The sequence below is a fragment of the Periophthalmus magnuspinnatus genome, chromosome 21 (assembly GCF_009829125.3).
Source record: "Periophthalmus magnuspinnatus isolate fPerMag1 chromosome 21, fPerMag1.2.pri, whole genome shotgun sequence".
NCBI lineage: Eukaryota > Metazoa > Chordata > Actinopteri > Gobiiformes > Gobiidae > Periophthalmus > Periophthalmus magnuspinnatus.
The window spans coordinates 974,386-987,500 of NC_047146.1; the positions used below are offsets into that span (position 1 = coordinate 974,386).

The following is a 13,115-nucleotide window of genomic DNA, read 5'->3' on the forward strand; positions in this document are numbered from 1 at the left end:
TATGATCATAGAGGATCGTTAGCAATTAGCTCATTAGCAGTTAGCTTGTTAGTGGTTAGCTCGTTAGCAGTTAGCTCGAAGCACAGTGTGTAAAAGTGTAAATATTAAATAAATTATATTTAAATTATACCAAACTACAGTGATTTCTGTAGAATAAAAAAAAAGTAAGACATACTATAAAATCCTGTAAAATTAATTAGATTTACCTCTATAATCAAACACCTGTGAAAATAATGTCTGGTATCGGTGTCTTTACTCAGTATCAGCAAGTACTCAAAATGAAGTACTCGTACTCGTATCGTAGTATCGGTGCGTCCCTGTGTGAGCACGCACAGCGCACTCAGGACGCCTTCACAGGTCGTTCTTTCATTCAGCAGATGGAAATGTCATAAACAAAGTTATTAATGTGACACAGAGACATTTAATCCACTCACAGCATCTGATGGACAAAAAGACACAGACAGACAGTGTAACGGACTCACCTGTGTCCTCTGTCCCTCTGAGGTGAGTCCACTGTCCCTCTGAGGCGAGTCCACTGTCCCTCTGAGGTGTGTCTCATGTCCCTCTGAGGTGTGTCCTCCGTCCTCTGTTAATATGTGTTCAGACATATAACACACACATTAATATGTGTTCAGACATATAACACACACATTAATATGTGTTCAGACATATAACACACACATAAATGTGTGTTCAGACATATAACACACACATTAATATGTGTTCAGACATATAACACACACATAAATGTGTTCACACGAGGCTCACTGGCTCCCCCTGCAGTCTGCAACATGGTACTGAGAGGGGGCGGAGCTGACCGTGTTATTACATGTGATCACACAGGATTTACAAATCACGACTCAGTAATGTAAATTATGTCTGAACAATACAATAGTTTTACATTTACAGTGGTGACAGTGGAGTAATTGTTTGGAGAGACAAATACACTATATATAACGTTCTACATAAATAAAAATCAAACATACCTGTGACAAACATATAAATACTAGTTAATATGTCTTCTCAGAGGGTCCCTGGCTCCTGTAACCATGACAACAGCACGTGACATGGCGGCTCATTTTCGCGCCATTAGCTCCATGTAAAATACAAAGCTAACTGAAAAAATTTACTATCCAAATTAAACTTACAAAACTTAAAATTAGCGCTCCAAAATACATTCACTGGGCGTGAAAACTTTGTCTTATCAACACGTGTTCTTATATTTATGTTCAGAGTAAGTCATTTTTATAAAATATATTATTTTCAACCGCAACAGAACTTACCCTCAGCAGCCTCCTACGTCAGAGCGGAAGTGACGCTACCAAAATAAAATACACGGGAGCAATGCGCACTTCCGTTTTTTCAAAATAAAACATCAAAAATGTTAGAATTCACATATAAATTCAAACGAAACATAATACACAGACATGAAATAGTAATAAGTGCACTTAAACTCCATTACACACGTCCAGCTTCACTGTTTTACCCTGTGGTGTAAAGTGGGGCATTTTGAGTCTCTTTGTCCAAATCGATCTTCCTCTGGGCTCTTCAGGCTTTGTCCTGGACTTTAGATTAACTTCACTTCATTAACTTAACTGTTTTAGTCTGTAAAACACCCAGAGTGCATCTGGAGGGAGGGGTCCTTCACACAGATGTAAACACGTAGCTGTCCACACCACTGCCTGACCCAAAAACAAATGTAACAGCACATAATTAACTACTGGAAATAAAACACATCTAATCATTTTAGAGGGACATTTACACTAGTATAAACACATGAGCGTCATTTAGTTTTCAGAAAAAAACTTTCCAGTTATTTTCAAGATAAATGTGTGGTTTTAGGCGGTCCTCTGGTGGCCACAGGGCCAACAGCAGCTGCTTAATCTGTGTATAGACTGAGTCGGCCCTGAACACAGTAGAGAGTACACAGAGAGTACGCAGAGAGTACACAGAGAGTACACAGAGAGTACACAGAGAGTACACAGAGAGTACTCGTACAACACAGTTTTAAAGGGCCATATCACACATGTTTAACACACAAACCTGCATATTTAGGCTGTGTTCTTCTCTAAAACTGAAAACACTCTTCACTGTGTTTTTAAACTCCATAATAATAATAGAAATAAATAACATAAATGAAAAGTGTGTCCAGACTTCTACCTGTGTAAACCAAACCAGTGCTGTAACGGCTCCAGAGGTGTGAGTGTGTGCTGCCCTCGTGTGGTGGGGTCTGGAGATGCACTGTGATGATAAAGAGATGAATGAAAGTAAAATTCAACACATGTTTCCTGAATGTTTTATTTACATGTTAAATAGATTTAGTCACAGAGCGCACGCTTTGTATACAAGTCCAAACGTCAGAAATGACCAGGCAAATGTCCAGGGCCGAGGATCTGGGCCGGGGATCTGGGCCGGGGATCTGGGCCGGGGATCTGGGCAGACTCATTTTGGACAAGGACCATTTTATTATTCAGTTCATTATTTGTGTCCCGTCCCTCCGGGCAGTACGACGTTAGGCTTTCTCCTGTGAGATCATGGCTCTGATGCCGTCCCTCCGGGCAGTATAGGGCACGTGCTTGAGTTGCAGGAGGTTTGCGGGGAAAAGGTTACCGTTGGGTGCGTACATCTCCTCTCCTTTCTGACCCATGAGTGACCGTAACGTCCTATTCCTGGACAGGATCTTGTCATAAAACTCCACACCTCCATTAGCATAGTGCGGGGAGACGGCGGCGGCGCGGCGGTCCGAGCTGTAGTCCACAAACTGTCCCACGGCGTCGGAGCACAGTAAGTACGAGACGGCGCCGAGGCAGAGAGAGAGCGCGTTCACGGCCGCTCTGAACACCACAGGCCCACTGTGCAGGCGAAAGAGCTGCTTTAAGAGCACGCTGTACACCCAGACTCCGCCCACACACACCGGCGCCACCGCCGCGCTCATCACCGGGAGATAACCGTCCAAGCGCGCCACCTCACGAGCCAAAGCAAACTTCTGAGCATGCTCAGAGAGCAGCAGGGCGTGTCTGAGGGCGGAGCCCGTGGCGCTGCTCCAGTCGACGGCGCGGCCATTGATGAAGATGGTGCGGTCGGTGATGCCCGTGGTGTCCTCCTCGCTGCTGTTGAAGTTGGCCGGGATCCCCACACGGACACCAGAGGGCAGCAGAGGCAGCCCCGCCCCCACAGGGTGGAACCCAAACGAAGCAAACGGCGAGAACTTCTGTGGAGAAACAACGCCATAGTCCTGGAGAACCTGAGCGGAAAGAGAGAGAAAAAGAGAGAGAGAGGGAGACAGAGAGAGAGAGAGGGAGACAGAGAGAGAGAGGGAGACAGAGAGAGAGACAGAGAGAGAGAGAGGGGGGGGTCATGGATTAGTGACTCACAATGAGTCTGATTTGGCTTTAAATCATTGAAAAATGTTACAGTACAACATCTAAAAAAGGACTAGACCAGGACTAAACCAGCACCAAACCAGGACTTAACCGGGACTAAAGCTGGACTAAAGCTGGACTAAAGCGGGACTAAATCGGGACCAAACCGGGACTAAAGCTGGACTAAAGCTGGACTAAAGCGGGACTAAAGCGGGACTAAAGCGGGACTAAAGCGGGACTCAAGCTGGACTCAAGCTGGACTAAAGCTGGACTAAAGCGAGACTAAACCTGGACTAAACCTGGACTAAAGCGGGACTAAAGCGGGACTAAAGCTGGACTAAAGCGGGACTAAAGCGGGACTAAAGAGGGACTAAAGCTGGACTAAAGCTGGACTAAAGCTGGACTAAAGCGGGACTAAAGCTGGACTAAACCTGGACTAAAGCGGGACTAAAGCGGGACTAAAGCGGGACTAAAGCTGGACTAAAGCGGGACTAAAGCGGGACTAAAGAGGGACTAAAGCTGGACTAAAGCTGGACTAAAGTGGGACTAAAGCGGGACTAAAGCGGGACTAAAGCTGGACTGAATCAGGTCTAAACCAGGTCTAAACCAGACCTGCTGGAAGAGCGCCTCCAGTTTCTGGGACAGTTGGACTGGTTCTCCTTTGGACCAGGCCTGGTACAGGGAGCAGAACGTCTGGTCTGGGACGAGGTGCTGGACCAGATTGAGTCCGAAGAGTCCGGAGCAGGTGGAGATGAGGAGCGGAGAGCGATACCTCTGCATCAGAGCGGAGACACGCAACCAGCCCGACGCCATGGCAACACTGCAAAACAAACAAGCATGGATTTAGTCTGCACACGTGACCCCGCCCCCAGCACCCACACACGTGACCCCCCAGGACCCTGTGAGACTCCAGTCCAGTCTGGCTGTGCTTCTGTTGTAGGGAGTATTATACCTCTGATGGCACAGTCCTGGGGCTGTCACAGGGGCCTCACCCCAAACACACTCTGGGTCATGTGTCTGATTTTACGCCTTGACCTCATCAAAGCAACAGCAAAGACACACACATGGATCACAGGTCAAACACACACACACAGACACCCCCACACACCGACACACAGACACCCCCACAGACACACACACAGACACACACACCCCGACACACACACACAGACACACACACAGACACACACACCCCAACACACACACACAGACACACACACCCCGACACACACACAGACACACACACACAGACCCCGACACACACACAGACACACCCCCACAGACACACACACACAGACACACACCCCGACACACACATACGCGCACACACACACAAACACTCACAGACACACACGTGCGCGCGCACGGTCTCCGCTCGTGACTCCACGCGCCGTGACACAAACACGCGGGACTTACGCTGTTTTTGGGGCTGTTTTGGGGGCTCAGATCCTCAGATTCTTCAGACACACTTCAGAGGACGTCCATGACGCTGCCGTAGCGCGCTCTGTCCGCGCGACCTGCCGTAAAGCAGGAGCAGGGTGTTTACGACAGTCACGTGGCTCCTAACCTCATTTTTATTTGTACACTGAAATAAGGAACTAAACGTGAACATTAAAAGGAAGGACGTTTCAGTTTTTTTCTTGGACATCAGAGAGCTGCGCTGAAGCTGAAAAGACTCATTTAACACAAGTGTTTAATTAAAACGAACAAAACTCACTTCATTTAAATCAGATGATACTCTTTAAATTACTCTTACTCAAATAGAACTTTCACAAATACTTTTATTTGTAATATTTAATTTAAACCAGGTCCAAACTAGGTCTAAACTACTATTACACCAGGTCTAAACCAGGACTAAATGAGGTCGAGACCAGGACTAATTCAGATCTAAACCAGGTAAAAAAAACAGGACTAAACCAGGTCTAAACCAGATATGGATCAGGTCTAGTTCAGGTCTAGATTACGTCTAGTTCAGGTCTAAACCAGGTCTAGATCAGGTCTAGTTTAGGTCTAAACCAGGTCTAGATTAGGTCTAGATCAGGTCTAGATCAGTTCTAGATCAGGTCTAGTTCAGGTCTAGCTCAGGTCTGGATCAGGTCTAGATCAGGTCTAGTTCAAGTCGAAACCAGATCTAGATTTGGTCTAGTTCAGGTCTAAACCAGGTCTAGATCAGTTCTAGATCAGGCCTAGTTCAGGTCCAGATCAGGTCTAGTTGAGGTCTAGATCAAGTCTAGGTCAGGTCTAAACCAGGTCTACACCAAGTCTATAGTAGATCTAGATCAGGTCTATTTCAGGTCCAGATCAGGTCCAGTTCAGGTCTGTTTCAGGTCCAGATCAGGTCCAGTTCAGGTCCAGTTCAGGTCCAGTTCAGGTCCAGATCAGGTCTGTTTCAGGTCCAGATCAGGTCCAGATCAGGTCCAGTTCAGGTCCAGATCAGGTCCAGATCAGGTCCAGTTCAGGTCCAGATCAGGTCCAGATCAGGTCCAGTTCAGGTCCAGTTCAGGTCCAGATCAGGTCCAGTTCAGGTCCAGTTCAGGTCCAGATCAGGTCCAGATCAGGTCCAGATCAGGTCTGTTTCAGGTCCAGATCAGGTCCAGTTCAGGTCCAGTTCAGGTCCAGATCAGGTCTGTTTCAGGTCCAGATCAGGTCCAGTTCAGGTCCAGATCAGGTCCAGTTCAGGTCCAGATCAGGTCCAGATCAGGTCCAGATCAGGTCCAGTTCAGGTCCAGATCAGGTCCAGTTCAGGTCCAGTTCAGGTCCAGATCAGGTCTGTTTCAGGTCCAGATCAGGTCCAGTTCAGGTCCAGATCAGGTCTGTTTCAGGTCCAGATCAGGTCCAGTTCAGGTCCAGATCAGGTCCAGATCAGGTCCAGATCAGGTCCAGATCAGGTCCAGTTCAGGTCCAGATCAGGTCCAGATCAGGTCCAGTTCAGGTCCAGATCAGGTCCAGATCAGGTCCAGTTCAGGTCCAGTTCAGGTCCAGATCAGGTCCAGTTCAGGTCCAGATCAGGTCTGTTTCAGGTCCAGATCAGGTCCAGTTCAGGTCCAGATCAGGTCCAGATCAGGTCCAGATCAGGTCCAGATCAGGTCCAGATCAGGTCCAGTTCAGGTCCAGTTCAGGTCCAGATCAGGTCTGTTTCAGGTCCAGATCAGGTCTGTTTCAGGTCCAGATCAGGTCCAGTTCAGGTCCAGGTCAGGTCCAGATCAGGTCCAGATCAGGTCCAGATCAGGTCCAGTTCAGGTCCAGATCAGGTCCAGATCAGGTCCAGTTCAGGTCCAGATCAGGTCCAGATCAGGTCCAGATCAGGTCCAGAATGTGCTGGATGCTCGTCTCTTCCTCTGTTCCGTTTCCGGAGCGGTCCCTTTAAAGCGCTGCGTAACGGGAGCGTCCATTGCGCGTAAAGGAGAACCGCAGGAGCCGCGTCTCTGTTCCGCTGTGGTCCAGTCTCACAGAGGACCGTCCCTTCCTCACCACGCCGCTCCTCGCCCGCTCCTAAACCGCTCCCACGCCGCGTGAAGACCCCCGGTATCGCGCTGTGAAGCCGCCCCTGCCCCCGGTCCTCCGCTGCGGCCGGACCCGAGCAGCGCGCCTTGTTTTCGGGCAGATGTGACGCGGAGCAGCGGTGCGATGTGAGGCCGGTCCCCCGCCTTCGTCTGCCTTTACGGTGAGTATTTCTCTTAATTGTAACGGGAGCGGCTCTAACGGGACCGTGTGTGCGTAACGCTCCGGCTCCCGCACCGTCAGAGCCGTTTGAGTGTTTTCTGTCCCCAAAACGCGATGACAGCGCGGCGGATCCGCTCAGAGCCGCGGCAGAGCCACATATCTGAGAGAAAAGAGCCGTTTGAGTCGCGTGAGGAGCCGAAGCGTTTGCGGAAATCCATGTTTGAGTCTGGAGATGAGAAAGGGGCGGACACGCGCGGCGGAACCCACGGCCTCGGTGTGTGAGCCGCGCTGTGACCGGCACGAGCTCCGGGGACAGTACCGGAGGAAAGAGAATATGAGGCCCGCGTGACACCCGGGAATAACGGGACACAAGGACCCACAGCCCCGGGATAAAGACACGGACCGACCGTCTGCAGCCCCGGGAACGACGAAACCACCGGCAGCAAGAAGACCGGAGTTTAGACCTGGTTTAGACCTGGTTTAGACCTGGTTTAGTCCTGGTTTAGACCTGGTTTAGTCCTGGTTTAGACCTGGTTTAGTTCTGGTTTAGACCTGGTTTAGACCTGGTTTAGTCCTGGTTTAGTCCTGGTTTAGTCCTGGTTCAGTCCTGGTTTAGTCCTGGTTTAGACCTGGTTTAGACCTGGTTTAGTCCTGGTTTAGTCCTGGTTTAGACCTGGTTTAGTCCTGGTTTAGTCCTGGTTTAGTTCTGGTTTAGCCTTGGTTCAGTCCTGGTTTAAACCTGGTTTAGTCCTGGTTTAGTCCTGGTTTAGTCCTGGTTTAGACCTGGTTTAGACCTGGTTTAGTCCTGGTTTAGTCCTGGTTTAGACCTGGTTTAGACCTGGTTTAGTCCTGGTTTAGTCCTGGTTTAGACCTGGATTAGTCCCTGGTTTAGTACCTGGTTTAGATCCTGGTTTAGTCCCGGTTTAGTCCCGGTTTAGTCCTGGTTTAGACCTGGTTTAGTCCTGGTTTAGTCCTGGTTTAGTCCTGGTTTAGTCCTGGTTTAGTCCTGGTTTAAACCTGGTTCAGTCCTGGTTTAGACCTGGTTTAATCCTGGTTCAGTCCTGGTTTAGACCTGGTTTAATCCTGGTTTAGTCCCGGTTTAGACCCGGTTTAGACCTGGTTTAGACCTGGTTTAGACCTGGTTTAGACCTGGTTTTAGACCTGGTTTAGTCCTGGTTTAGTCCTGGTTTAGACCTGGTTTAGATCTGGTTTAGACCTGGTTTAGACCTGGTTTAGACCTGGTTTAAACCTGGTTTAATCCTGGTTTAGTCCCGGTTTAGACCTGGTTTAGACCTGGTTTAGACCTGGTTTAGACCTGGTTTAGATCTGGTTTAGACCTGGTTTAGTCCTGGTTTAGTCCTGGTTTAGACCTGGTTTAGACCTGGTTTAGATCTGGTTTAGACCTGGTTTAGACCTGGTTTAGTCCTGGTTTAGACCTGGTTTTAGACCTGGTTTAGTCCTGGTTTAGTCCCGGTTTAGACCCGGTTTAGACCTGGTTTAGATCTGGTTTAGTCCTGGTTTAGACCTGGTTTAGACCTGGTTTAGTCCTGGTTTAGTCCCTGTTTAGTCCTTTTTTGCAGTTTAGTTACTCATTATTCTGTCATGCTGTGTCTGGGAATTAACGAGACCAAAACAGAACAGAGCCAGGACTAGACCAGGACTAGACCAGGACTAGACCAGGACTAGACCAGGACTAGACCAGGACTAGACCAGGACTAGACCAGGACTAGACCAGGACCTCCTTGTGTAGACTCGGGTGTTTGGATCAGAGCAGAGTCAGAGGAAGGAAACGTCCTCTTCCCCCCATTGTTTCCAACAGTTTCAGAGCAAGGTCTCCTCCTGTGTGTCAGATGCCCTCCCTGTGTGTCAGATGCCCTCCCCATGTGTCAGATGCCCTCCCTGTGTGTCAGATGCCCTCCCTGTGTGTCAGATGCCCTCCCTGTGTGTCAGATGCCCCTCAGATGATTTTATTCTTCCTGTGATTGTATTGTGCCATGAATACTCCACATTATTGATTAACCTGAAAACCTTGACCCCACAGGACTGCCCCTCTGCCCCTCTGCCCCTCTGCCCCTCTGTCCCTCTGTCCCTCTGTCCCTCTGTCCCCTCTGCCCCTCTGTCCCTCTGTCCCTCTGCCCCTCTGCCCCTCTGCCCCTCTGCCCCTCTGCCCCTCTGTCCCTCTGCCCCTCTGCCCCTCCGCCCCCTCCCCTGTCCCCTCCGCCATGGCGTCCAGCGCGGTGCCCAGTGACGACTTGCCCACGTACAAGCTGGTGGTGGTGGGTGACGGGGGCGTGGGTAAGAGCGCTCTCACCATCCAGTTCTTCCAGAAAATCTTTGTCCCCGACTACGACCCGACGATCGAAGACTCGTACCTGAAGCACACGGAGATCGACGGGCAGTGGGCCATTTTAGACGGTAACTGGGCTCCTCTGTGGCTCCTCTGTGGCTCCTCTCTGCTCCTCTCTGTCACCTGTGGCTCCTCTCTGTCTCTCCTCTCTGTCTCTCCTCTGTCTCTCCTCTGTCTCCTCTGACTCTCCTCTGTGGCTCCTGTGGCTCTCACTCGTGTGTCGTTGCAGTTCTGGACACGGCGGGTCAGGAGGAGTTCAGTGCGATGAGGGAGCAGTACATGAGGACGGGGGACGGGTTCCTCATCGTCTTCTCCGTCACAGACAAAGCCAGTTTTGAACATGTGGATCGATTTCACCAGCTCATCCTGAGAGTCAAGGACCGGTGAGCCACACACTGAGCCACACACTGAGCCACACACTGAGCCACACACTGAGCCACACACTGAGCCACACACTGAGCCACACACTGAGCCACACACTGAGCCACACACTGAGCCACACACTGAGCCACACGCTGAGCCACACGCTGAGCCACACACTGAGCCACACACTGAGCCACACACTGAGCTTTAAAGATCCTAAATCAGTTCTGATTTAATATTTTAAACACTACACTTCTACATGTATGTCTATGGTGGATTTTTAGCACACATCAGCAAACACAAACAAAACAAGTTTTAAATAAGACTAAATATATATATATATTTATATTTATATAAAAGTGATTTAAAGAGCTCATTTTGAGTGACAGACAGAGTAGTGCCTCATGTTAGCGAATGTGACATCATGTGTAAAGAGACAAATGACGTTTAAGATGTGTCTCTCTCCTCTTTCTTAATCATTTCATTCTCTCCTCCCTCTCTATCTCCTCTCTCCCTCTCTTCTCCTCCTCCCTCTCTCTCCTTCTCTCCCCCTCTCCACCACCTCCCCTTCTCCTCCTCCTCTCCTCTCCCCCCCCCCCCCTCTCCTCCTCGTCCTCCTCCTCCTCTCCTCCTCCCCCCCCCCCCCCCCTCTCCTCCTCTCCTCCTCCTCCTCTTTTCTCAGGGAGGCGTTCCCGATGGTTCTTGTTGCAAACAAAGTGGACCTGGTTCATCTGAGGAAAGTGTCGTCAGATCAGGGCCAGGAGATGGCGGCAAAGCACAACGTCAGTGTCACTGCACGTTTACTGTGTACTTGTGTATTCGTGCACGTTTACTGTGTACTTGTGTATTCGTGCACGTTTACTGTGTACTTGTGTATTCGTGCACGTTTACTGTGTACTTGTGTATTCGTGCACGTTTACTGTGTACTTGTGTATTCGTGCACGTTTACTGTGTACTTGTGTATTCGTGCACGTTTACTGTGTACTCGTGTATTTGTGCACGTTTACTGTGTACTTGTATATTTGTGTACTTTTATACTTGTACTCTTGTTTAGTTTGATGTTTTCTTGACTTTAAAGAGGAGGTATGATGCTAAATGTTCAGGTCTTTGTCCCGTGTTTGAACAGAGGGTCAGAGGTCATCCATGTCTGAGTAATCTAGAGATCTGCCCCAAACAAGTAGATCAATAAAAATCCCGAGGAGCACCACCTGATGACATCACCAGGTGGAACAGAGTGTTGTGAGCTGAGCAGAGGGAGAACGCTCAATGTCAGGACTGAAACGTGTGAATGAAAGCTCCACTGTGGGACATTTTCTCACATTAGAACAGGGTTAAAGCTCCACTGTGGGACATTTTCTCACATTAGAACAGGGTTAAAGCTCCACTGTGGGACATTTTCTCACATTAGAACAGGGTTAAAGCTCCACTGTGGGACATTTTCTCACATTAGAACAGGGTTAAAGCTCCACTGTGGGACATTTCCTCACATTAGCGGTGACAGGGGCAGATTATGAGTACGGGAGGGTTTTATTTTTTACACGTTTCTGTCTTTTTCTTTTTGCGTGTTTAATATTTGTTCCTGTTGCAGATCACGTACATCGAGACCAGCGCCAAGGACCCGCCCATGAACGTGGACAAGGCGTTTCACGAGCTCGTCCGGGTCATCAGGTAAACCACGAGATCAGCCACGCCCCCTCGACGACGAGTCTGTGAACATACAACATGAAACAATATACTACGACTTCACAATCCTGGTGTGATGTGCAGTAGTTTCATTAGTGCGACGCAGCTGATTGTGTTGTGATAGTGCTCTGAAGGGGGAGGGGCTTAGCACAGAGAGGAAAGAGAGGAGAGCGAGAAAAGTGAAAGTGATGAAACATGTTACTACTCTGGAAAAAAACATGAGAACAACACGATAACGACAAATGGGACTAAATCCTAATCCCACGAGTATCAACCATTAAGAAAATAAAACTGGAGAAGAAGTGCGGACGTCACAGGGGGCGTGTCCCAGTGGGCGTGTCCCAGTGGGCGTGTCCCAGTGGGCGTGTCACTGTGGGGCGTGTCACAGTGGGCGTGTCACTGTGGGGCGTGTCACTGTGGGGCGTGTCACAGTGGGCGTGTCACAGTGGGCGTGTCACAGTGGGCGTGTCACAGTGGGCGTGTCACAGTGGGCGTGTCACAGTGGGGCGTGTCACAGTGGAGCGTGTCACAGTGGGCGTGTCACAGTGGGGCGTGTCACAGTGGAGCGTGTCACGGTGGGCGTGTCACAGGGGGCGTGTCACAGTGGGCGTGTCACAGTGGGCGTGTCACAGTGGGCGTGTCACAGTGGGGCGTGTCACGGTGGGGCGTGTCACAGTGGGTGTGTCACTGTGGGGTGTGTCACAGTGGAGCGTGTCACAGTGGGCGTGTCACGGTGGGGCGTGTCACAGTGGGGCGTGTCACAGTGGGGCGTGTCACAGTGGGCGTGTCACAGTGGGCGTGTCACAGTGGGCGTGTCACAGTGGGGCGTGTCACAGTGGGCGTGTCACTGTGGGCGTGTCACTGTGGGGCGTGAGTCGTTTGAGCTTTAAATCTTCTTTGTGTGTTTTTCAGGCAACAGGTCCCAGAGCGACACCTGAAGAAGAAGAAGAAGATGAAGTGGCGAGCAGAGAGGAGCGCAGCGCACCGCCACCGAAGACTCACCTGTGCCCTCCTGTGACCTCAGAGAGAACTGCACCCACGCCACAGACTGTGTGAAGAAGTGACTGAGTGAGTCTGACGTCACAGGCTCCAGATGAAGCTCATCGAGGCCAGAGCAGGTACAGGGACGAGGAGCAGAGTTTTATATTTGGAGATCTGCCCACGAGTATCATAGCAACCAAAGAGCCAATCAGGAGCGACCTCGGGGAAAGAAGGACCTGATTTGTCTGTTATTAATGTTCATATCTTGATTTACAGACACAATAGTGAAATAAAAACCCCAGGATCATGTAGAGGGTTAATACGAACATTTAAGACCAGAATGAGTCTGAAGCAGCAGAGACAGAGACAGAGAGAGGAGACGATGGAGCAGGAAGTGCACCATGATCACTTCCTGTTTGGAACGCGGCGGCGGCAGGTTAGATATGTCCATTTATATAAACGGTCCATGGCCCACATACTCACCTGCGCTCTGACTGGACCCTTGACCTCTGACGGATGCTCTTCTCTGATTGGATGATACATGTCTGTGGTGTTCTGTGTTTGGTCGATACGATGTTCTTTGCTCTGATTGGGCGAAATGGGCAGGGGCTCGGTCTGAAGTTTGCTTTGATTGGACAATGCAGACAGGACAGATCTCTGATTGGCCGAGACGTCTGTCGGAGCTTCTGATTGGCTGACAGCAGGTTTAAGAGCAC

At 49.8% G+C, this 13,115-nt stretch overlaps 2 protein-coding genes across 3 annotated transcripts; one reads left to right on the top strand and one right to left on the bottom strand.

Annotated features, from left to right (window-relative positions):
• Positions 1-2,287: 2,287 nt before the first annotated feature.
• tmem177 (transmembrane protein 177) lies at positions 2,288-4,887 on the bottom strand. 2 transcript variants are annotated; one of them, XM_033986638.2, is made up of 3 exons: positions 4,779-4,887; positions 3,975-4,182; positions 2,288-3,244 (listed from the first exon to the last, which is right to left on the bottom strand). In XM_033986638.2, exons 2-3 carry the CDS (start codon positions 4,173-4,175, stop codon positions 2,513-2,515), a joined length of 933 nt encoding a protein of 310 aa, XP_033842529.1. In that variant the 5' UTR covers positions 4,176-4,182; positions 4,779-4,887; the 3' UTR covers positions 2,288-2,512. The 2 variants fall into 2 exon arrangements, with proteins under 2 accessions (XP_033842529.1, XP_055086586.1); XM_055230611.1 differs by having other exon boundaries at positions 2,338-3,235.
• Positions 4,888-9,135: 4,248 nt separating this feature from the next.
• Positions 9,136-12,470, top strand: LOC117389072 (ras-related protein M-Ras). The gene is made up of 5 exons (XM_033986646.2): positions 9,136-9,440; positions 9,602-9,755; positions 10,418-10,517; positions 11,324-11,403; positions 12,331-12,470. Exons 1-5 carry the CDS (start codon positions 9,248-9,250, stop codon positions 12,434-12,436), a joined length of 633 nt encoding a protein of 210 aa, XP_033842537.1. The 5' UTR covers positions 9,136-9,247; the 3' UTR covers positions 12,437-12,470.
• The last annotated feature ends 645 nt before the right edge of the window (positions 12,471-13,115 follow it).